This window comes from Chionomys nivalis, chromosome 8 (assembly GCF_950005125.1).
Source record: "Chionomys nivalis chromosome 8, mChiNiv1.1, whole genome shotgun sequence".
Classification (NCBI taxonomy): Eukaryota; Metazoa; Chordata; class Mammalia; order Rodentia; family Cricetidae; genus Chionomys; species Chionomys nivalis.
In genome coordinates this window covers 15,767,207-15,792,891 of record NC_080093.1, presented here as the reverse complement: position 1 = coordinate 15,792,891, position 25,685 = coordinate 15,767,207, and the positions used below count along the sequence as shown (strand labels likewise).

Genomic DNA, 25,685 nt, shown 5'->3' with positions numbered 1-25,685 from the left:
AAAGACAGGCAGCATGGAGCCTCTCAGAATGGATCTGAAGAAAACGAAGGGTTGAGAACCCCAGGATGCCGGCAGCATTCTAGACCTTTGAGACTAGAGAGCGACTCTTCCGCATCCTGCCTTCCTGAGTCCATGGCGGCCTTGGGGCTGTCTGGGATCTCATTTTCTGGCCCATAGCAGTGGAAAAGCCAGACAGGCTGGGAGAGGGTGGGGCCTGGCGCAGGGGCTGGGAGTCAGTCATGAGTCTCAGAGCCTAGTTGCCGCAGAGCCAGTAATTCAAACCATCCTGACCCTTCAGTGAACCCAAACCTGCTGACCTTGACAGCACCATACTAGAGGCCTCACAAACCTGCTGCAGGCTGGCCTGCTTTCCCTCCCTTCTTAGCGGGCCTGTGGCCTGGCTCCCAGGTGGCTCCGCATTTGGCCATCCTTATGAAATGTCAGCATCCCCTCCCTCCCTGAGGCAGGCCAACTTCAAAGCTCCCTTTGTGCTCCTCTCCACTGGAGGTAGGACATGGGCATCCCTTGGAGCCTGTGGGGGACCCTGGACTGTGCCTTCCCCCATCAATGGACACCCAGAACGTGTACCCTTCCATTCTGCTCAATGCTCAACCCCAGCTTTCATATGTACCTGCATAGTGTGTGTGTGTGAGTGTGTGTGTGTGTGTGTACACCCACACATGTATATGTCAGGGTACATACAGGGGCAGAGAAAGTGATGGAGACAGAGCAGATAGGGGAGGAAAAGAGAAGCCAGAGGGAAACAGCCCCAGGAACCTGCATTAAAGTAAATGCAGGTTATGAAGTTTATGTTTTCCTCCTCGGGAGAGCTGGATTCCATCCAACAACTGCTCTAAGCTTGCCAAGTGGTTCTAGAAGAAAAAAGTGTGGGCAGGAGAATGAGTGAGCCAGTGACAGAGGGAGAAATGCACGGACACTGTGCAAATGCTCAGGTGGGCACGCACACACAGACACACACACACACACACACACACACATACACGGGAGGGGGGGGCTGAGGACGTCTGAGAAGTCAGGACAGAGGGATGCAGATGGTATGATGTTTGGAAGGAGAGGCTCCAGCAGCCCCTCTTTCCTCCTCTCTCCATGCCCACCTGCCATCTGTATTCCCAGCTTGGGCAGAGTGACCAGCCCAGACGCTTGGCAGTATGGGCACTGGGTGTCATGTCTGTATGGTAAACTGAACCAAAGACATTATGGACAGCCAGTTTGTGGAAGCCAGTAAGGGACAGTATTGGGCAGTGGGAATGAAGACTTGGCTGAGGAAGGGACCAGAATATGGTACCACTAGATCTCCTTGAAACTTACCTCTTCTTCCGATGCTGGTGATGTCCACGTGGGATCCCTGTAGCTACTGAAGACAGCTGGTCTCTTAGGGAAAGATTATTTGAGACCTTTGCTTTTCTCCAAGAATTCTTTTTTTTTTTTTTTGGTTTTTCGAGACAGGGTTTCTCTGTAGCTTTGGTGCCCGTCCCGGAACTAGCTCTTGTAGGCCAGGCTGGCCTCGAACTCCCAGAGATCCGCCTGCCTCTGCCTCCCGAGTACTGGGATTAAAGGCATGCGCCACCACCGCCCGGCCTCTCCAAGAATTCTTAAGGAAATAAATGACTGACAAGGTGAGGCCGTGAGAGATCTCAGAGGGACTTACAATCAAGTTAGAGTAGCAGCCCTTCCAGACCTTCTGCAGACAGCACAGGGCTCGCTCTTGCTTACTGTGTGCTAGGAATATGTGAATGGGCCGGAACTCATAACTTTGTTTATTATTTTTATAATAATATATTTTGTTTTTCATTAGCAAATATTAGTTATAGATAATGATGGATTTCAGTATGATATCTCATACATGTATATTTTTATTATATTCACCCCATAATGTTTTCTTATCTCCCTCCCTTCTTCTAATCCCGTCTTCTCAACCAGTCCCTTTCCCCTTCCATTGCCATGGTTTTCGTGAGGGGGGCGGTAGTTTTCTGTTTTCTTCCTTCCTTCTTTCCTTCCTCCCTCCCTCCCTTCCATGACTGTGTGTGTGTGTGTGTGTGTGTGTGTGTGTTGTGTATAGTATATGTCCTACTGAGTTTAACCAGGACCTGGTTAAACTTTTGAGGAAAGGGACTGTCAGGGAGAATGTGGCTGAAAGGCAAGAGTGCCTTGACTCTGACCTGCCAATGAGATGTCAGCTCGCCACCCTGTCCCCATGTCTCTTCAAGTTCTGGCAGGATCTGGGACAGAGGAAAATTAAGGGTAGAGTCCACAAAGGCACAGAACGGAGAGGAGAGGGGAGGTAGGAGAGATGGGGAGGGGTAGGCAGGAATTGCTGATTGTGGAGACCAGGGCATGCCGGATATAGCAGGTGCTGAGTTAAGGCTGGAACTGTCCAGGGATGGCCTTGGTCCTTGCTGTCCCCTGCTCTCCTCTGCCCTCTCCATTCAGCCCTCCCCCTTCCCTCCACACATCTTTATTGGTTCTGGTAATGGCCTTGATTTGCATGTCAGGCAAAGCCTTGCTACACACACAAAAAGAAAACCCCAACCGTGGCGGTGTGGCAGTGTCAGCTCTCGCTGTTGTTCGACAGTGTAAAATTAAATTAATAAAGCCCCCAACACAGGAAAACATAACAGGAAATTAATGGCCTTTACTGTTGCTCTGATGCAGTCATTTGCAACCCTGCTTTCCGCACCAAAGACTTCATAAATGCAAGCAGTTTCTCTAAACAAGCATACTTAGGGCGGCCTGGTATGTAATTTTTCGCCTTGCTTGTGTCCTTAGAGCAAACAAAGCCCCCTTCCCTCTTAGCTTTAGAGAGATTTCGGACCAGTTCTGACCCAACTGGAGCCCATCAGGCAGAAGGCCCCAGTCCCTTTTGGAGGGGGTAGAAGGAGAACTGGGGTTCAAACAGGGACTCCTTCACTCCACGAGCCCCTCCAGCCCACTGAGGGTAAGCCATCAGGAACTCACCCCTAGTGCTCCTTCCTCCCGTGGGTCTGTCGGCTCTCCCACCACCTCTGTGTGCCCTCCCATTGCCTCTGGCCTTCATCTTCTCCCCCATCTCTATTCACTGAGCATCTCCAACTTCTTATACAGAGGCCAAATGGGGCTGGCTCTGCCTCAGCAGAGGGTAACCTGCGGGCTTTTCTGGGGTGGAAGAGGAAGCCAGCTTACCCAAAATGAGCCACGTAGCTGCGCTAGTGCAATTTCCTGGGGTTCTAGGCTTCCTCTACTCCGTCTCTTTTTTCTAGGTTGGCTATGAACCTTGAGGGCCTTAAATGATCATTTTCATGATCTCTCTGTCCGCAGACAGATTTCAAAGCTGACAGGCTCTGAGCTGCTATGGTCAGTAGGTAGGGTATTGAAAACACAGGAGTCCTCTTTGAGCTTTGTACCAGTGTGGGCCCCGGTGCCCACTGTGCTGGAAAGGCAGGGCTTCACAGGCTGGCTGCTCATTGAGAGCTGACCCTCGTGGCTATGCACTCGGGAGAGGTGCAGGGAGATGACAGAAAGCCCAAGCAGGCAGCGGGGCTCGCCTTGGGACTGGCTGTCTCCAGAGACTGGGAGAGCGGTGACAAGGGAGAATCCCAGATTCTTGAGGGTCGTTGGCCTTGCCTGCCTTTCACCATAGAGCCCGCCCTTCCCACAACTCCGCCTGCTGGACTACAGCCTACGCGTGGACACGGGGCATAGCAGAACAGTGCCTACCGTTTACAGCTATGCCCTTCTCTGCTTGAGGGCAGAGCATAGGACAGGAGCCCACCCCACACCTTTCTGGCTCTATTTTGAGTATTTACAATAGCTTGAGCAATCTGAGTTTCTGGTAAAATATTTAGAGGTCATGACATTTACCAGGACCACAGTGGATGGTGATAAAGGACCTCCGTTTGATATCTGTCCTTCGTTGTCCCTCCCTCAGTCATTTCCACCCTGTCTGCCAGGCACTCAGCAAACTCTCGGCTGAACCCTGGGTGGATTTCAGCTTCCCTCATGATTCACTTCCTCCCCTCGAGGGAGTCCCCTCTCCATCCTGGTCACCTGTCTCTGGATTCGTGAGCACTGAGCCTCAGAGACAGTTCAGCCAAGGCCAGGTACTTTACTGCAGAACCTCTGTCCCTCTCCCTCCTGGAGACTCTACACCCATAACGTAGCCTAAGATTACATTCGATTTTTTAGCAGCCGTGTCAGACTCGAGCACATATTAAGCTCATGGTCAACTAAAACCTCAAGATCTTTTTCACATCAATTGCTATCCAGCCAGGTCCACCCATTCTGGACTTGTGTAATTGATTTTTTTTTTAACCTAAACATAGGGCATTCTATTTATCCCTGTTGCATTTTTTTTGTTTGTTTGTTTGTTTTTCGAGACAGGGTTTCTCTGTGGCTTTGGAGCCTGTCCTGGAACTAGCTCTGTAGACCAGGCTGGTCTCGAACTCACAGAGATCCACCTGCCTCTGCCTCCCGAGTGCTGGGATTAAAGGCGTGCGCCACCACCGCCCGGCTCCCTGTTGCATTTTCATCTTGTTGGTTCAGGCTCTTAACTCTACCCGACGTAAGTCACAAGGATGTCTTCTATATCACTGTCCAAGAAGTCCTGGGAGTTTTTTCTGCTCTTCCTCCCCTCTTCATCTTCCTCCTCTTCTTCCTCCTCTTTCTTCTCCTCCCTCTTCTTTTCATTGTTATTTTCCTTTCACATAAAGAAAATCATGTGGCAAGAAGTGAAGCCCTCCTCCCAGCGCTTTAGATACCATTGAACTTGGCAGTCACCAACTATCGCACTCTCCCTACCCTGTCCCTGTCTCCGGGAAGGGGAGAGGCGTCTTTGTCAAATGTTAACATATTCTATATCCACATGATTTTCTTAATAAATCAGTTAAGAAAGAAAATATCAGTGTAAGAAAATGGAACGCCTGCTTTGGAAAGATGCATGATTGACTTACAGAGGTAAATGGGACAGCTCTTGACTTCAAGAAGCTTATCTTCTAGTTGAGAGACAGATGCACATGTGCCAATGTGCACATGTCACACAGGAAGAACATGACTGATGCTGTGATCATGGCAGGATGGCTACAAGGAATGTTTTAAAAGACAAAACAGAGTTGTGTCTTCCAGCAAGGCAATTGGGTACACCATCATGGCAGCGGGGGTGGAGGAACATTTTAATGTGCCACAACATTCAGGTTCCGGGGTATCACCTTTTCTTTTCTAGTCCCTGCAAATCGGTGATGTAATATTCAGTTATTTTCAGAAAAATACCCAAAACCTAAGACTGAATGTTGCAGTGTCGTTTGCAAAATCTTCTGAAAACCAACATCTGGACTCAAGGACTCAGCAATAGCAGTTTTAGGATCCTTGGTTCCTCTGAGTCCTGAGGTCTAACAGTGACCTGAGAGAGTTAGTTAGCACATGGGAAATGCCCTCCCTCTCCAGCTCCCTGGGCTCACACTGGGCATTGTTGTCTTTTCCTATGGAGACAAAGACAAGCTTCTCTTCTCCTCTGCTCCTCTCTTCTCCTCTCCTCTTCTTCCTATCCCTTCCCTCCTCTCCCCTCCCTTCTCCTCTCCTCCCTATCCTTCCCCTCCCCTCCCCTCCCCTCCCCTCTCCTCTTCTCTTCTCTCCTCTCCTCTCTATCTCTTCTTCCCAAGGTTTGAGCCCGGCATACCTTCCTTTGCGACCCTCCTCCAAACAGAGGAGGACTCCTCTGCATTGTCTCGGCTCCTTCTGAGTCTTTGTCTTCCTGCAGGCATATGCTACTCACATCTCTCTCCTTGGTTATGGCCCCTCCTTCCATCTGTTTTGTACCCTTTTGGGGGACAGGGTGCTTGTGTCTGACTGTAAATGCAGTCCATGCTTATGTAAAATATTTGGACAGGACAATACATTTCTAAAAAGCCCAAAAATCTATAAGCTCATCATTGAGTGATAACCAGTGTTGAAATGAGGCGATATTTTGGAGCCTTTTCCTCCTATACGTGTGCAACTTTAGATATGTAGTTCTTAATTAAAGCTGGAGCTGCTCTGCACACAGCTCTGTGTCTTGCTAGTTTTACTTAATGTTATATAGTAGCATTTTCACATGTCATTGCATATTCCTTGAAAACATGATTTTTTTAATGGCTGCATAATCTTCCACTGTTCAATGTACATGTCCTTTTAAAGTCTAGGCTCATCATATTTTAAAGCTTAGTGGTGTGCGGCAACGGTGCTTTCCCTAAGTGCCCTTCTCGGTCGGCCCTCCCTTTCTCCCAGTCCTCTTACTTCATCAGGTTTAAGCTTATGGAGGCAGAATTGCATCTTTCAGAGCATCTGTCATCCATGGGGTTATATCTTCGTTTAGAATCTCTCGACATGGAGTTTCATGTGTGTTTTCTCTTCCTGTGGGATTCCGCTGATGTCCCTTTCCTTTGCTTGCTTTAGATAGAGTGGCTTTGCCCCCGGAGCCCCATCATTTTCCTTTAATCCATTTCTCTTTCTTGGCCAGAGTAAAGGGATAGGACAGGTGATCATCTCTGTGACACAGAAACGCTACCTAGCCTCTCTGAACCTGTGGGGGGGTTTGTTGTTGTTGTTCTGATTTTATCTCTAAGATGGAATCAGATCTAAGCATCTTCAGGACACACTCGACAGCTGGAAAGTGTGAGGGTGAGGCCGCATGACAACGTCTATATCATTGCTTCTTTTCTCCTTCTGAAAAGTAAAATGGCGGGGAGGCAAGCTCAGGGCTCATCCACCTCTGCCCTGGAATCTGATGAGTCGGCCAACATTTGAGATCACGTGTATCAGTCTCCACGCTAGGTTTACAAAGACGAGGAAATGCGGGGTCTCTGCTTTCAGAGACAGTTTAATAAAGTGAGCAAGCATGGCAATGTAACTGTGCTGCATACAGAGGTTACTCTTGGCTCTGACGCTTACTGGCTATGGAAAGTTGTTTGGAGCAGACAAGTCACCTGTCTTTGAAAGCCCTCAGTTTCCCCAGGTTATGAGCTTAGCTTCCAGAGGTACGACAGTGAGGCTCTGCCTTCTCTGCTGTCAGTCATTAGCTGCCTCTATGTGACCTTAGGGAAGTCCCTTGACTTCCAAACTTCTATTTTCTTACCTGTGGCATGGGTATAATAAGAGAAGCTCCCTGATAAGGTTTTTCTTATGAACACTGAATGTGTTACTACAGTAACACCGTCTGACATGACCGATTACACACTTAGAACATGCCATTGTTCTACGAGTTAAATCCACGTGTTCCTGTTAAGCATAGGGTTTGGTATCATACCAGAATCGGGGTCCATATTATTATTATTGCTACAGCAGAGATTTGGGTAGATAGCGTTGGATCGCTGAGAGGAAAAACCAATGTTGCTGTCGGATAACCCCCAGCCTTTTCGTCTGTATCTAAGGAAACTCAGTTTAGAAAAGCTCACAGGATTTGTCCAAGGTCACAAGGAAAGTGAGCAAGAAAAGTCAAGTCTCAGCCTGGGGAATGTTACATCTATTCCAGGGCCAAATCTTGTCTTAAGGGTGGTTCATGTATTCCAGCCTGGTTTTAAGGTCCCTAACATGGTGTCCCCAGAAGTAAGTAGATATGGCATAGCAAACCTGGGCAGGAATACTATCAGCCACCCTAGCTTCTCACCCTAGGGTGAACCTACTCAGTGTTTAGAAGATGGGTGTGGCCAAAGGTTTGCCAGGGCTAGTGGGCTGGGCCGAGGGCGCTCTCTCTCTCTCTCTCTCTCTCTCTCTCTCTCTCTCTCTCTCTCTCTCTCTACCTCCAAAGTCTTATTATCTAGCTCAGACTGTCCTGGAACTCACTCTGTAAATCAGGCTGAGCTTACACTCACAGAGATCAACCTGCCTCTGCCTCCCAAGTGCTGGAATTAAAGGCAGGCCCCACGACTCCTGAATTTCCAAGCTTGATTTGGTGTTCGTGGCCAGACCAAACTTCAAGGTTGTCCATCTTAAGGTGGGAAGCAGTGGGGTACCACATCCTATCTCCTACCCAGGCCACTGCAGGATACAGTGACACCTGTTCTCTCTCTCTCTCTCTCTCTCTCTCTCTCTCTCTCTCTCTCTCTCTCTCTCTCTCTCTCTCCCTCCTTCTCTCTTCTCCCAGGCTTTCCTGTCTTCTCTTCCCATCTTTCCCGTGTCTGTTTTCCATTTTCTTCACATCCAGACTCTTTTCCTCATGCCCCTTTGTTTTCTTGGCTTCTTTCCCCTTCCTTCTGCCTCCTCCCTTCATTCCTTGCTCTTCTCCCAGTTCTGGGGAGCAATCTCATCCCCATTCCACTATCAGATGGGAGGGCCCAAATGGCAGCCCAAACCTGTCCAAGTCCTGCTGTGCCACTGCTGTGGGGGTGGGGCCGGGGCTGCACAGGCAGCCTGCCCTGAATGACAAGAGGGATATTGATCGCATTCTGAACTCAGCCCAGCAGATAGAAGGTAATTAATGACTCCATTTGCCTCAGTACCGGGGAGAACAATTGAGTTTGAAGCTGCAACAACCGGCAGCTGGGGAGACTGGGGGACAGGCTGGGGGTGAGCCCTTTGAGGGGGAAGAACGTGGAGGAAATAAGGTAGAGGAATAAATTTAATGCGCCTGCCCCAGCCTCTGCTGTTTTCTTCCATACTCTTTGCCCTTCTGTACCAGTTCTTGCGGTCATGTTGAACTTTTCCACAGCTGTTTCCTTGTTTGTAAAACTGAACGGACGGGATCTCTTTCTCAGGTGCTCGGTGAGGGAGGGCTAGAGGCAGCGTGTGGCGAGTGCCTTGAGTCCGTCCAAGAGGGTCTTGGACCGGAAGTGAGCGGTAAATGATGGTTGTGCTGAGCACGGTCGGACGGCAAAGGGAAACTCTTCCGGCTTTAGATCCAGGCTTTGCTACTGACCAGCTCTCTGTTAGACAAAGCAACTTGCTCTCTGGGACTTATTTCTTTATCTGAAAAACAATGATGATGATGATGACGATAACAAGAACCTAGTAAAGTTGAACAGATTTAATAAGTTTAAGCGAAAGCGTACTGTTTGTTTTTCCATGACCACTGCACCTTTGTGTTTGTTCTTAAGACAACTAAAGCTCAATGCTAGAATGCTTGCCTAGCATATTCAAGGCCCTGAGTTTGATCACCACCTCTAGAAGAAAAAAAAGTTAATATTTTTATATTAAATTAAATTTTATATTAAAATTTAATATAAATGCTATATAGGTTTTTTTTCCTATGTTAAAAAGTTTCTTGGAGGTTGGAGAGGTAGCTCATTGGTTAAGAGCACGTGCTGTTTTTATAGAGGACCAGAGTTCGAGTCCCAGCCCCCAAACTGAGCATCTCACATTGCTTATAACTTCAGCTTAGGGGGAGCCCATGTTTCTGACCTCTGTAGCACCTCCATCCACATGCACACACTCTCACCCATGTCTATATAGCATTGAAAACAAAAATAATAAACCAGGTGGTAGTGACAAACACCATTAATCCTAGCACTTGGGAGGCAGAGGCAGACGATCTCAGTGAGTTCGAGGCCAGCCTGGTCTACAAGAGCAAGTTCCAGGACAGTGAGGGCTCTTAACACAGAGAAACCCTGTCTCAATAAAACCAGAATAATTTTAAAAGCTCAAATCAATCCTGTTAGTTGGGATTTAGTACACTGTCCCAGCTCACCTCACCCTGAGGGTATAGACTTTAGGAGCCCTGGTGCCTTCAGACAAAAGAAATTGTTAATTCTGTCCTGCTCCCATAACCCACCTCTCTTTTGGTGAGTGCATCTACCTCCTTTCCTTCTCACTGACCACTTTTGGAATCCAGGTGAAGGTAAACACAGGGAAGAGAGGATATGTTTCTCCTATGTCTCCAGCCCAAGTCACTCACTGAGCTGCTGAGACCTCGCTGGACGCCCCCATTTGTGACTGACCAGATTAAGGGTTCTGGCCCGGGGTCCAGTATGAGATAGTGTGTGCTCCAGAGCAGCCCACGAACAGAGGAGGCGACAGTATGGATGGGATAAGGCTGTTAGGAGGTGTTCAGATGGAGGGGTAAGACATTTTCCTTCTTTCTTTCCTTTTTGTGCTGTGTGTGTGTGTGTGTGTTGGACATTGAACCCAGAGCCTTGAGTACATGCTCCATCACTAAGCTCCCCTGCTAGTCCTGAGATATTTTTAAATAAAGATCCTAGAGGTAACACATGCCATTGCACAAAGCCTAGACAATGGAGGACGGCAGAGACAGAAAGAAGGCAAACTTGCTTATATCAGGAAGAAGCCACGGCGAGCATGTTGGGGGCAGTATTCCAGTGGAGATGACCTTTGCGTTCATGGTTGTTCTTTACACGGAGGCTTCCTACTATTGACCTGAGCGGGCAGTATTGTCTTTCAGATCAGCCTATAGCTTAGCCGTGTGCTTAAGGACTTCCTTGTGCTGGAGTCCTTGGTGATTATGCCCTAGAGTTGGCCCCTAACCCTTACATGATCTGTACTTCAGTGACTCTGAACCTTAGTTGTCTCAAAAGTTAAAAGAGGATTAGTTCCTAGTAATGTTGGGTAATTGTTTGGAAGCCCAAATAACCCAAGATCTGTGAATAAATAAGAAGTCAAAGAAGATAATATGGGCTTCACTAATCCACCTATAGCCTGTCCACCCAACTAGTAGAAAGAACCCTAATTGTCTAAGCAGTCTGTGCTCAGCCTCACAAAGTACCAGCAAAGAACTGGGGTTGCACCCTGAATAGGGCCAAGTGATGCTTGGCTGGACCCCTGGCTTCAGTACCTAGACTTCAGAGTAAAGTAATTTAGAAGGCAAAATCTCGTATTAGATTGGACTCATATCCTGACTATCATTTACTAGGGGCATGGTCTTTAATAAGCTACTTAATGTCCTTTGTCTTGGCTTCCTTATACATAAAATACATGCCGTGGAGTTTATTTCATGGCGTTGTTGGAAGGATTCAATGAACTCTGAAGCGCAGAAGCATTGCTTTTTGGTCTTTGGTTCTTTTAAGATAGGATCTCACTAGATAGCCCCTGCTGGCTTGGGACTCACAATATCCCTGCTGTAGCCTCCTGAATTTTGAGATTCTAGGCATGCATTGCCATGTATGTTTTAGAATTCTTTTTATTATTTTGTTTGTGTGTTTGTGTGTCTGTTTTATAGTCCTGGAGACAGGATCGAGGGCCTTGAATGTGCTGTGTGAATGCTCCCACTGAACCACAGCCCAGTCCAAGGAGCTCCTGACCCTTGGGCAGTGCTAGGGTGTCTGGCAGGGGCCAGGGGAAAGCAGGATTGACTCATCTGTGGGAACTGTTGGGCCAGCACCCAGCCATTTCCCACAAATGTTGAGGGAAGCCAACAACAGCAGTTTCCACATCTCTCTAAAAGCATAGCCTGAGTCTTAAAAGAAATATTGTAAATAGGAATTGTTCCAGAAAGTTCAGAACATACAGACACCATACTTGAGCCTTCTTGGCACAAGGAGTTCAAATATAGACTCATGTAGACCCTGAACCCTGTCCTGGAGCAGCTTCTGCCACCTGCTCTAGGTGGCAGCCCTCTGATTCCAAGGCTAAATTCTGCCTGGACTGGGAACAGTTGTTTTCTGTTAGCTTCAGGCACTGCAGGTAAGTGGGTGGCATTCCTGAGGCAAGAAGGACTTCCATGGGATCTGAGATAATGCTGCCAGAAGCTAACAGGCAGTAGGACTGACCTGACAAACAACAGCATGTACTTGTGCTGAATTTCTGCCAGGGATCTCATTCTGAATACTGCAAGGGAGAGTCTCATTCATTCAGTCGGTCAGTCATTCAGTCAGTCATTCAGTCAGTGAGCACCTGCTACGTGTCGTGCCTAGCATAGAGTTAAAGAAATCCATGGTCCCTGCCCATAGGAACTTCTTGGGTGGGGAATTGTCTTTGCGATTGATGTTACCTAACTATTCTTGTGTGTTCCTTCCCTCTCACACAAAAACTTAGGTCAGGACACAATTCTGACTGCCCATAGTTTCACAGCTTTGCCAGATAGCCCTTCAGGCCCTGACTGACCCTTGCAGTGGTCTCTTCTTCAGACTGCCTGAGTGCTGTCTCATGGCTTCTGGGAGGGCACTCCAGGTGGCAGGCACTGCCAACTGCTTCCTTTTACCCCACTTTCCCACTCTCTCCCCTTTCCTCCTCTTCCTAGCCTCCCATATCTCCCGCTCCTAGCTCTAGACTCTCTCCAAAGCTGGACACTCAGCCGCAACACCAGGTTCCATCCTTCTTGCTAAGCATCTTCACGCTGTCCAGCACCTCCTAGTTTCTAGTGTGGAAGGTCTCTTCCTTTCCCTCTCCCTCTTTCTGCCCTTCCCCTGCTTTTCTGCTTGCTTCTTGCTGAGGCACCTCCTTGCACCTTCATGGTCCATGGCTCCTCCCACCTCCTTTCTTTGCTTCTGTCTTCTCTCTCTCTCTCTCCCCCCCCCTCCCTCCCTCCTTGCCTCCCTCCCACCTTGCCTTAACTCCTTCCCTTTCCTTCATTGCCTTCACAGAACACCCTGTGACAGCCCAGGCCTATGACTGAGTTGGAGGGAAATGTCTCCCTGCCTTCCACCAGTAGCTGCACTCCTCTTCCTGCCCCGTAGCTCACTTACCCGACACACACACACAGTGCCATGAGTCCCTTTACCATACTTCACTGCTCATCAGAACCCCACCTTTCCAGAAGAAGATGCTTCCTCTGTGGCTTTCTTCCCACTCGGGGACTCCCTGGGGACTCCTCCAGCCTGAGGTCAGAGTTCTCTGCCAGCTTTGTCCTCCGGCACCAGCCACTAGCCCGTTCTTCCTACCTGCCTGCCCTACTTCCCTTCCTCAGTCTCCACCTCCCAGTGCCTCCTCTTCCAGCAGTGAGCTTCCTCTTTCCTTCCCTTCCAGCCCTCCCCTGCTTTCCTTTGCTGCCTCTGTAACCTGTCTTACCACCAGGGCCAGTGTGTACAAAAAAATAAATAAATAAAAAGGTCAGTAAGCGGAGGGAGCAGCAATAACCCCTAAAACAGTACTATCAGTGGAACATGATTGATCAATTGAATTCCATAGCGGCTGAAAAATGTGGGATTAAGTAGTGTATTATACGCACAATGAGTTGAGGCATGATGTTCATTTCAAGTTCATTTCGCCGGCCTCTGCCACCAGATCAGGCAATCAATAGGGGCAGCAGATATCATATATCACCTCTCTGCGGGCTGGGGAGAGAGCGCCATAATCTCTCGCAAATTTAGAGTGACAGATTTGTCAAGATCTGAAGGGCCCCTGAATAAATGAAGGCAAAGAGACTCCTCCAGCCAGTGACCTGAGGACAAAGCTTTAGTTCAGTCCTACACACACACACACACACACACTCACACACACACACATCTCGGTCAGAGGGTGAAGCAAGCCACACACAGGCATGTACACAAATCCACACAGAGGCAGGAAATGTCTCTTGCCACGTGTCTCTTGCTCACACTCACACACGTATTTGAATGCATGCTCACAGACAAATGCACCGTCTGCTCCCCAGGACCCATTCAGTAGGAGCAATAAATACCAAGTCTCCTGATGCGGCTCTCACGGGGCCTGGCAGCAGCACTTCCCTGGAAAGCAGGAGGGCTGCAAGCAGAGACAGTTAGGCACAGTGGGCCATGCAGACGATGACAGGCGGTGGAGGTGGGGAGATATGCATTCTGTAAAGAGATGCTCACAGGAGAAAGGGGGCATGGCTCGCATTACTTGTATGCATGCATGCTTCCAAAAAAGATTCCCACTGTCATTCATAGTCATCGAGACACTTATTTACCCAGATGTTTATTACATTCACATATATATGCACAGAGAACACCCACACAAAGGGAGGGATGAGTATACTGTAGTCCAGTTTCCCTACAGGGTCACACGTGGTTCCAGAACCGTGCAGAATAAGTACAGCTACCAGGTTTTGCATCCACAGGAACACAGGAATGCCGTCAAGGCTGCCTCTGCCTACCTCAGACTCATCTTTATGTGTGTGTGTCTCTCTCTTTCTGTGTCTTTCTCTCTCTTTTTGTCTTGTTCTCTTCCCTCCCCTCTCTCTCTACATATTTCCTTTCTCTCCTCCCCCCTCCACACTCTTTCTTTGATCCTGCACAGTATGGTGGGAAGATGGGAAGTCCTTTTGGAAAGCAGTGCCTTTTGCTCCATCTGGGTGGCCAGCGAGGGAGGATGGCTGTAGATTGAGGTTAATCAATATGTAATACTTTCTATGGTCTCCCAAATGATACTGTACCATGTTACTGTATATAATGCGATATTGATTATATCATATCATATAATCACCTATAAACTGATATATATAACAGTCCCAGAAGAACATCCTGGGCCCTAAAGCACAGGCTGGCCCCAGGTCCAAGGCTCCCTAGCTTGTCATGAGCTGAGGGAAGCCAAGGAATGGAGGTCTGGGGCTGGAAAACCAGGAGAGTTGCTAGGTGAGGGATCAAAGGGGCTATAGGGCAGGCACTTTGTTCTCAGTATGCTCTAAAAGCTCCAAGTGACTCAACACCGGAAGGCAGGGACAAACAGGGTGATGGACAGCAAACGAGGGCCATGGAACCTCACTTGGAGACCAAACTGCCTTCTGGCTGGACACGGGCTCTAGTGGTCACTGTCCAGTCCTTTTCCCATGGAGCAAGCCTTGACTCTTGATAAAAACCTGATGGAATAACCAGATGTCCAGGGAGCTAGCTCCTGCTGAGGCCTGAGCCAGGAACCTCCAGGGGAGAATGGTGCCAGGTCACAGCAGTTTTCATGTTCTCTGGAGTCTGTCCAGGGTGCTAACCGTACATGGCTCCTCTGCTCAGTCTCCATCCCAGCCAGGGGACCTCAGCTTTGCTCTCAGAACCCTTCCTCCTTGGAAGAAGTTAATTACTTTCCCCAGACTCTGTGTTATACTCAGCTTCAGAGATTTGATGATTTTCAGCCCCTGGAATCCGTGGAACTGAAATTTATCTGAACCCAGTTCAATTCTCCACAGTAATGCCTGTCTGGGAACCCAGCCCCTCGTCTAGATGACTCAGGCTGGGGGATGGGTGGAGGTCCTGGGAAAAGAGAGCCTTGAAAGCAGTTTCGTGGGACCCCCTGGCTCCACCTCTGCCTAGTCTTTCTTGTCCACACAGCTATGACCTCCCTTCTTTTTCTCTCCTCAACTCTTTCATGGCTCTGACTTCCTCAGCCAGGTCTCTGAGGAAGGACCAGACTCCTGTAGTGTATGGACTAGAAGTAAGGGACCTTAGCAGAGGCACAGGGTGCCGGGGTCCAGAGCCAAGTGCCCAGTCATTTATCCACCACATCCTTCCTTGTTTCTGCTGGCCCCTAGTGCTCATGCCTTAAGTGTCTATGTGTTCCCCAGATGTGTCCGAGGGCTCTGTCCCTAATGGAGACTCCCAGAGCGGTGTGGACAGTTTGCGGAAGCACCTGCGAGCCGACACCTTCACCCAGCAGCAGCTGGAAGCTTTGGATCGGGTCTTTGAACGACCTTCCTATCCAGATGTCTTCCAGGCATCAGAGCACATCAAATCAGAACAGGTGAGAGGGGAGCTTCCTGTTCACCCAGAACAGAAAGGAACTGGGTGGAGCACGGCCCCTCTCACACCAAGCACCCAGCATGGCGTGCATTCATATGGCTACCATGTGTGTACTTTGTGACCGTGACAGCACAGACCAATGTTAAGGCATAGCTTAGAGAAATAATTCCAGTATGTAGTCGCTGAAAATGATGAGCTCTGGTGAAAGGATGAATATTATCTCTATTCAGAGTTTCTGATTCCTTATGAAGGGCAGTGCAACATTCCACAGTCCCCCACCCTAGCTCTGCATTCTGTGACCCTGGCACAAGGACAGAAACATCCCCTTGCTCTGACCCGTGCCCTGCTCTCATGAGGTCCTACAGAAAGTCCGTGAAGATCCTCTTGTCCTGTGTCAGATGGAAAGCCCACCTGGCTGCCTTCTGATGCATCCACCTACTCTGAACCCAGTCCAGCCGACGGTTGTCTTAGTCGCTCACCATGCCCACAGACACAGAAGCGCACAGAGCGCAACACAGCCTGGCGCATATGCCACATCAGCAAAACACACCACTTGGAAGCATATCCCCAAGGACCTCCCATTTCAGGGCCAGCAGGATTGCTCTGAGGGGAATGGCACTTGCCACCCAGCGCTGTAAGCCTGGCAGCCTGAGTTTGGTCCCGGAACTCATGAAAAGGCGGAGGGGAAGAACTGACTCCACAGACTTTAACATGTGTGCCAAGGGATGACCTACTCCCCACGCTATAATTTTTTTTATTTTAAAACTTAAAGAAGACTCCCCATTTCCCATTACTGTACCGCTCTTTCCCTCGCACGCAGCTCTCGCTATGTAACCCAGCCGTCCTGCAAACCCCGTAAATGCGCATGCTTCCCAGGTCACCCGCTCAACACTCCTCTAGCACACGCCTCCACCCGCACATCACCATAGCCTCAGCCTGCCTACATATATGACCTAGATCAGGCCTCCGAGTGCAGCAGAACACAGCCTGCTGTGATACACTTACGCTTGCGTGCTCACACACATGCACACGCTTGTACACTGGCAAAGGCCCTCAGGCTCACATAGCACACTTACACTCAAAGACTCCAACAGCTCCTAGCCTCTCGACTTTCTCCCCGCCCGGCCTTTTATCCCATAAGCTGTTTGTCTTCATAAAACAAAAATCAAAAGTCTTTTTAAGGTGCCCTGAGCCATAAACCAACAAAGGAGGAGCTGGCCGAGGCGGGCGGCTCAGTGCACCCTCCCCAAGTCCCCGGCTGTATTACAATGAATAACCTTTATTTACTTTCATTAGACTATTAAACACCAGCACAGTCATTTTTCCCCCTGAAACTCGGAGCAGGGCCCATAAAGCAAATCCGAAGCCTAATTGAGTTCATTTTAATTTCTCTCCGATCACAGCGAATTACTCTGGTGATAAATCAGGGGGCAGCTTCACCCCCAGTAGAAGGCCTAATTTGCAGCTAATTACAAAACTGATTTCTACAGGAAGATCAATACGAGAAGGAATTGGAAATGACGAGGCAATCCCGTCCAGCCAGAGAGGGGAGGGGGTCCTCTGGGGGGGCCAGGAAGCGGAAGGAAAAAAAACGGACCCGAAAGAGCAGAAAATCAGTTTTAATTTAACGTAATATTAATCAGAGCAACTTTTCCTGCTCTGTGCAGACTCCTGGGCTGCCCAGCTTCAGGGTCTGGTTTGGTGGTGGCCGCAATAAAAAGGCAATTACCCAAGTGTTTCGGGCAGGACACCCTTTCAGACTCAATGGCTGGCCCCCTCCCACCCTTCTGTTAGCCATGTGGACTCTCCCCCTCCCCAATTTCATACCCCAGTGCACAGGCAGAGAGCAAAGGGCCCATGGGGCTGTCTTTGTTTGTTTTTTAAAGAGGGGCGCCCATACCCCATCAGCCAATCCAGCAGTGCCAGGCTGGAGGCCCCAAGAGGCCCTTCCCCCAACAACTACCTCGGCCATGTGTCAGGGACCATCTCTGTTCCCCAAGGCTCCTACTCAGAGGAACCTGAGCACCCCACACGTCTCAGCAAGGGGTTCCCTACTGCTACGCTCCCCCCTGGAGCTCCTTAGGCAGAAGCTAAAGAAGAAACTCCAGCAGAGCTGTGAACTCCACCCCCAGGGTGGACTAGCCCCCCACTCTCTCCAAACTCTCCCCGACTCCCTGCCCCACCCAGCCATCTCCTTCCGCCCCATCTGGGAGGGCTCCAGGGTCCTCCTCTCCATCTGCACTGCGTCCTTCCATGTATGCACATCAATAGAGAGCTGTCACTTTTCTCTCTCCTCCCAGGGGAATGAGTACTCTCTCCCGGCCCTGACCCCTGGGCTTGATGAAGTCAAGTCAGGTCTCTCTGCATCCGCCAACCCCGAGCTGGGCAGCAATGTGTCAGGCACACAGACATACCCCGTCGTGACCGGTAAGAGGGCTTCCAGGAGGGTGGAGTGCTGCTTTCAGTGGGGTGCCTCGGTTGATGCCATCTGGGGCCCAGTGTGACAAGTGGGCCCCCTGCCATGGTATCTGGAGAGAGAGAGAGAGAGAGAGAGAGAGAGAGAGAGAGAGAGAGAGAGAGACTTCCTGAACAGATGTGTGTGGATGAAGGCTTGAAACATTGTGGTCAGGGCTCTGGACTTCGGCCTGAAAAGTGGGGGCTAGGGGCCTGCTCTCCGCTGTCCTTCCTTCCTTCCTTCCTTCCTTCCTTCCTTCCTTCCTTCCTTCCTTCCTTCCTTCCTTCCTTCCTTCCTTCCTTCCTCTCTCCCCAAGTTGTCCAGCCTTCCCAGTCTTTGTCTAGGACATGTGCAGAAGAATGTCTGGGCAAATAGGCCAGCTGAGGAAAGTGACGCCCTCAGCCTCTAGCCTTCACAGTTCTCTGTCCCCAAGGTTGCCGAGGGCCTTGTTTTCCTCTCTCGTGCAGCTTGAGTAGCTGTGGCCTGGGACCTGAGGGTGTAGTAGTGGCCCTGCAGAGTGGAACACGGTTATTGTGGCCTTTGTGCTTTCTTCTTCCTGGAGAAAGCCACCGAGAGGAAAGTTGGATTCCAAGGCCAGGGGAGGTCAGATACAGGACAGAGGCACCCTGGCCAAGCCTTCCAGGGATGAGAGTTGCAGAGGCACTGGAGCGGCCATAGAGGGGAAAGCTGGTAGAAAGGCCTCAGAGGCCAGCTTCAGAAGGTCCGTGGTGCCATGGAAGGGTTTCCAGGCCAGGAGAGAGCTCTAGTAAGAGAGGCACACATCGAGGTGTTATTAAAATTCACCTAATTATTCTGGAGGCACTAAAGCCAATGTGCCGTTTGTACCTTGGGAGACAGGATGATTGAGAAGGGTCTCGGTGGGGATTGGGAGACACTGAGGCATTCATTACCTGTGAGTGAGCCGAGACTGCCTGGGGACAGGGCAGCAAGGCTGTCGGCCGCCAGCATGACATCCAGGGGCAAAGACAGGGAGCAGGCACGGGCCCTGATACAGGACAGGGCTCTGTGGTGATTTGTTGTGTTGGTGACTTGGTGACTTCCTGTGGCTAGAAGCTCAACTCAGGCAAAGAAGGGCTCAGAGGCCCCTCCAGGGGGCTCCAGAGAGCCCTACATCTCCCATGCTTTCCTGACGTGATGCCCCATACAACCATGTCCAGTAAAAACAGAGTTGTAATCTTTGGCTAGGAATCTAGAGACTGAGTCTCTGATGAGTTCCTGGACTGACTGGGCTTCTCGGAGTGATGTCCTGAGCTACACCAGCTGAGTCAGGACACAGCTTAGATCAGTGCTTCTCAGCCTTCCTGCTGCTGTGACCCTTTTCTACAATGCCTCACGCCGTGGCAATCACCCCAACCATAAAAGTATTTCGTTGCTACTCCATAACTGTAATTTTGCTACTGTTAACTATGCTACATTATGAATCATAATGTAATTATCTGATATGCAGGATATGCGACCCAAGGGGGTCATGACCCACAGGTTGAGAACCCCCTAGCTTAGACCAACAGGCCCTAGATATGAGTTCTCTGAAGCCCAATATAGTTGTTCTCTGATGGTCCTGCCCAAGCCAGGCCAGCTTTCAGACACAGTGGCTGCTCCCCAAAACTCGGAAAAGAGTGTAAGGACTCTTTTCCGAGTTTAGTCAGCGCTGCAGTCCAGAAGGCAGGAACTTCCTGGGGGTGGACATGTGGCTCTTCCGGGCAGGACTCCTGCTGCAAGGGACCCTGGGGGGCTAATGTAGAAAAATGCTTCCACCTTGAGCAGCCCCCCCCCAGTCTCCCCCCCATGGCCCTGGAACGGTCCCAGCTCAGCCTGGGAACATCTTCGGCTGATCCATCTGGATCCAAGTGTGAGAAAAGTTCATTTCAGACCCAGCTTGACATTCCCAGGTGGCAAGTTAGCACTAACGTCTCAATCTGTATGCGACATTTCAATCAAGCGAGGAGTAACAAAAGCAGAACCATTAACATTCGGAGCTGTTCGCCAGTGGTAATGACGGGGAAACTCGCTCAGAAACTGGAAATTACCAAAAAAGAGAGAAGTGTGGAGGGAGTGGGGGAGGGGAGGGAGGGGTGGCTGGGGGCAGGGAATGATTTTGTTCACACTTAGACCAAGAGCCAATGTTTGGATTAATAGCGCCATTACTCGAGAAAGAGCTGCAGATTATACTCATTCTTAAAATGTTTTAGCTGGCAATTAAACGGCTGAAGCTATTGATCTTTGTTGATTTTATGTCCTCCTAATTTGCATAATCTATTAAAGATGAATGATTCATGATGTGTTTATTATGGGGACAAACAGAATTTGCTGGAGCTACTGTCAAGGTGAGAAACGGGTATTGCCCAGAGACTTCGTGGGCCATCTTGGGAACAGGTTTAGCTTGCTGGCTTTTTGGGGCCAGGACTTGACAGGTAGCAAGAAGCAGTATGGCAAGGACAGGCAGAACAAAATGGACTTTGAGTGAGTTCTAGAGAGATGTTGACATCTGTGAGAACTGGGCTCCAAGCATGCTGGGGAGGTGAGAGAGACTCTCGGTGTATTTGCAGAAATTCTTCTACCCCCAACCTCCATACAGCCTCATTATGTATGTAACCCAGGCTGGCCTTGAACTCAGAACAGTCCAGCTAAGTACCTCAGTCTCCTGAGAGATTCGATTAAAAAGAGTGAGCCACTCCATCCAGCTCACAAACATTCTTTAAAAGCTTATTTCATCTGAGAATGGTAAGGACTTTGATGGTGGAAAAAGGGAACCTAGTAGTAGGTGTGGCCTCATGGGTGCTAAACCAGGGAGCTGCCAGGTCAGGCTGTGCCTACAGTCTTGGATGTGCCAAGGCAATCCACAAGTCAGCTCAGCCTCCTCCCTAAGAAGAGGCAAGCCCTAAGAAATGGGTCTTAAGGAAGCTGGTGGGGAAGACCTTGGCCCAACCTGCAAACCAGACCTTATTGATATTCCTGCCACCTCCTGGCACTAGAGGCTGATTTCAAACTTCACCAGCCACTTGATACAGCTGTTCCACAAGGTCAGGACTGAGAGGAGACAGGAGCCTGTACTATTGTGTGGCAGAGAGAGTGGGAGCCAGTGGGCCAGGACACAGCTAATCACATCACAGGCAAGGGTGGCTGCCACAGGCTAGGACTCAGCCTGAGAGCCTCCCCACCCAGCTTCCAGCAGGGAACCAAGGCAAAGACACCAATTTCTCAGGGTAGCGTTTGGAAGTTCTGCCGAGATTTTAATTTCACTGCATCACAACTCAGCAAGCTGCCAAGTCAAGCTGGTTATTTAAATTTATCACCCACTCTCCTCTCTGCCGCTGGGTTGCCCTAGCTCGGCTGTGTCTCTTTGCTCCAGCCCACTGCTCTAGGCTGCTGGTCTGGAACAGAGCCGAATCTCAACTAAGTGATAAGGAAAAGGGGACCCACCGGATGGGAGGGTGGGCCAGGGGCACTCTGGCCTCGGGCTTCCTCAGGGTGGCTGCTTGGAGCTGCCTTCAAAGCCTGCTTATTCTCTTCAAAGGACCCCACAGGGGAGTAGTAGCTTTTAACCCTTACCTATTCCCCAAGCCCTCTGATCTGGGACTCTGCTGTGCTCACCTGTTCTAGCATTCATTTATTAAGTTTCCCATCACCGGGAGCAACCCCTCTTCCCCATGGCTTCCTCTCTGGCCTTGGCCCAGGCTGCGGCAGTAGGGAAGCCTGCAGAGACCCCAAAAGCAATGTTGTTCTGAGAGGAGAAACTGAAAACAAGTTCTATCCTCAAAGTCCTTAGGGATTCGAGAGTGTCTTGACTTAGGCAAAATCTGCTCTACAGCAGGGCAAGTTTCCTTCCTGGGTGTATGCGGGCTGTTATGAGGCTGAAGGGAGTTGGTGCCAGCATAGCCCCCATGCTTCTCAGAGAGGCTAAGGAGCACACATGCCCCCAGAGCAGCTGCATAGAGTGGGCTTCACTGGCCTCTAGTGGGCAACACCACCTTGTGCAAATGCAGTTCTCCCCCTCGGTAGAGTCAAAGGTATGAGAGGAACGGCCCTGGTACTCAGAAACAAGGCAGACTAAGCTTATAGATAAGACAGAGCTGGTTGAAATATAGCAGCAGAGTGATTAATACATAGTCACACCTCACTCTGGACCCAGAAACAGGAAAGTCAGAGTCAAAGCAGATTGTGAGACACTGCGGCCTTCTCATAGAGGTAAACCCTAGCGCAGGGATGTTAAGGCAGAATGCACCAGGCAGAAGGTGTGATCTTGGACCCAAGAGAAATGGAGACAGAACAAGGAAACACTGTCCAGGGACTGGAGAGCCATGGGTGTTTCTTCCTCATGACCCAGGGATACAAAGTAGAGAGGCACATGTCATTGCGAGGAAAGGGGCCAGGAAAATTCATACGTAGACAAGCCAAGTTCATGCCATAAGCAGCTGCAGGAACCCCATGCTAAGAACTTACAGGGAATTTTGTGGGGGACAATAGTTCACTCTGGTGTGAGCAGGAATGAAGTAAAACCTTCTATGTAGAGATAGCCCATGATCCAAGATGCAGAGGACTCCCATTGAGAAAAAACAAAAACAAACAAACAAAAGAACCTACCATAGAAGATGAACTCATCATAAAAATGCTTCCACATTTCATGTGCCTGTGAACCATCAGGGAAAGTTAGCAGATGTGATACAGAGGACAATTAACGTCCCCCAAAGCCAGCTCTCACGGAATATCCCAAAGTGAACAGCAATTAAGGAAAAACTCCAAGAGAAAGATGAGCTTCTTTAGCCCAGATCTAGACCCAGGATCCTTTCCCCTAGTGCCAAGCCAATTTTAAGATAACAGAGACCCAAAAGGCCAATGAGAGTAAAGGAAGAGGAACGAGCCTATTCCGAGTTTATCTAATTCAGAGTCTTCTCAGTACAGAGTTTTGCTCTTCTTCTGGATAATATTGACTAGGAGAGATTTCAGACCCAGGACAGCACTCCCCTCCCCTGTGTATGTTGCAGGGGAGGTTAGTTAATTAGACTCTAGTCTTCCCAGCCTTGGTGGAGAGGAGGTAGTTTTATTCAAGAGCTCAGGGCAATTTTCCTGGCTACCTAGAAACTACAGCTTTGAAGGAAGCTGTCACTTAGGTCCAGGAAAGATTTGGGGGTGCTACTCAAGAGGGGAGTGCCCAAGACAGAGGAGGTAGAAACTGTCGACTTTGACAGAATGAGGAGGTTAGACACCCCAGGTTCAGAGCTGAAGAGCAGGGTTGACCCCGGTCCTGGGGATCAGAGGCAGCAATGCCAGTACAACCTTGGCTGCAGGGTACCAATGCAGCATCTTGCACATGCTGCCCGAATCTCCAGTGGACAGCAAAGTGACCCTTTGGCAGAGAGAGTTGTGGACCCTGGGAAACCTCCTCCTCTACTCAAAGAGTCCTGAGCACCTCCAGGGACCTCCCCTTTCCTGTAGTTAACAACCCCCTTCCAATGCAACTGCATTTCCCCCATAAAATAAACACATAGCCCTTGGCTATTCCCTTACAGGTAGGAGAAGGCAATAAAAGCTCAGAAATGCTGCCGAAGGAGGCTGGGAGTCTCCTACTCTTGTCTGTTGGTTCACAGCCCCTGATTAGGTGGAGGAATTTAGAACACAGACACCAGAGTTTCCCTCGAACCTTGAAAGAAAAGGGTGAGGGCAACTCCAGACCTGTGGAGAGTCTAAGAGCCCCATTCCAGTGGTGACCAACCCACACCACAGGGCTTCTCCTCAACACCTCTAGTTAGGCAGAGAAGGCCTGAGGCAAAGAGGTGAGGCCTCCTCTAGCTATCTCTGAGGCCTCTAGCTGTGTCCCCAAGGACCTTAAGCCCCAGACCTCACTGTGATTTAATTATGGAGGCATTTCCATAGCAATGAGACATTGACAGATATGCTGGTGCCCAGGGTTTGCAGCTTAGGGAAGCACTGGATGGGACTCTTCCTTTCCTCTTTTATCCAGTCTACCTTTTGAGGGGAGAGATGTGAAGAAGAGCCTTTAGCTCACTCTTTAGAGTAGCACCCAGGCTGAAGTGTTGTAACATATACCCAGCCATCCCAGGAATGCTGGGCTAGTCTCCCCAGAAGTGGGCCTGAGCAGAAGCAAACACTGGGACCACACAGGGAATCATGGAGAAGATGACAAGAGTTTGGGGCATCTTAGCAGCCTTGTTCTGTGGCCTTCTAAGCTGAGCCAGAATGTGGTCCACACCATGGGAGTTTCTACCACTTCTCTTTATCTCTTCTATCCATGAAACAAGCCCAAGATGCTGGGCATGTCAAACGGACCACGCTTTTCCTTCATCATGTACTCTAAGTTATTTAGTGATAAGAGAGACAGGCCTCTTAGTGTGAATCAAAACATTGTCACAAAACCCATGGTCTTTAAATATATGCGGTTGTACAGTACCCAGCTCAGGCTAAGGAGGGCTGGCTGCCTGGGCAAGCACCGTGTTTTTACAATGAGGGAGGTGGAAAGACCCTTTCAGCTGCCGAATGTTGTTTAGAGATGCTTAGGGTGGCCCGAAGAGGGGCTCCTCAACACTGAGTTTGTTTGCTCTGCTCTTTGGCACTTCCTAAGCAGAGGCTGTCTAAGGAGAAGGCTGCTGATACAGTCTTTCCTGGATGACTGGGAATTCTGATGGTGGTGCTCTGAGGAATGTCACAGGTATGGCTCAGAAATGCCCTAGTGGCCTTAAAGCCACCAAGGCAAGACTTGAAACCTGTTTCTCAGAGAACCAGATACCCACAAGGCGACAGGAAGACCCTCAGGACAAATAAGCCGGTGCCTCTTTAACCCTGAGCTCTGCGAGGCAGCCCTGCCGCTCCTGCTCCTGTCACTCCGAGGGGCTTTGCTGCCTTCAGCTTGGAATCCTCTGCTCTCCTCCCCGGTGGCAGTGGGGCTGCCTGGCAGAGAGGAGGAAATCCAGCGGCTCCAGGAGCAGGCTAATGCTCCAGCAGCTTAAGTGGCCGTCTTCCTCCTCGGGATTAGGGTTTCACTCACACAGAGAGCCTGAGAAACACTGTGCTTTCAGAAGGATTAGACCTGACAACCCAGCACTCTCAGAGAACAAAATAAAGCCAGAGAGGAACTGGGAGACCCAGGAGTGGCAGGAGACTGTGCAAACCGGCTTAACCTCTGCCCACCCAGCACGAGGGTCTCTTATGCACTGAGCCTGTGTGTGAGCGCCTTGCCCAACCACCTGGGCACCGGCATCTGCCCAACTCTGCTTTTCATTTGCTCATGGAGTCAGAGAAGACGGTACCTTCCCAAGTCACAATTTCCACCTCTGTAAGTGAGTCAAGTTTCCTTCTGGCCATTTGAAAGTGCGATTCTCCTTAGATTTCTCTCAGGCTGAGCCAGCAGTTCCATCCATGCCCAGCCAAGTTAGAGGCATGCCCCTCCTGGGCTCCCTCTGCCCTCATGCTGCAGAGCACAGCCCTATAAGGGCCTTGTGTGAGAGGAGAAGGTGGAAATAGCCTGACCAGTTGTGCCCAGATGTTTGGCGGTCAAGGCACAGACCTCACTGAGCCAGTGCAGGTCTAGCATCTCTGCCTAGAATACCTCGGGGGACTAAAAGTCCAGCTGTCAGTGGACAAGCCCTTCAGCTAGGAGAACAGCCACCCTGAGCTGTGAGCACAGCCCCCTCTGCTGGAATCTGGAGCAGGCA

General features: G+C 49.9%; 1 protein-coding gene across 2 annotated transcripts in view; it reads left to right on the top strand.

Moving 5' to 3' along the window:
- Pax2 (paired box 2) overlaps nucleotides 1-25,685 on the top strand; it is an 84,980-nt gene that overhangs the window by 48,910 nt on the left and 10,385 nt on the right. For both annotated transcript variants that reach the window (XM_057777982.1, XM_057777983.1), the window contains 2 exons: nucleotides 15,368-15,543; nucleotides 17,843-17,969. In XM_057777982.1, the coding sequence (XP_057633965.1) occupies nucleotides 15,368-15,543; nucleotides 17,843-17,969 (303 nt within the window). The remainder of the gene's footprint in view (nucleotides 1-15,367; nucleotides 15,544-17,842; nucleotides 17,970-25,685) is intronic.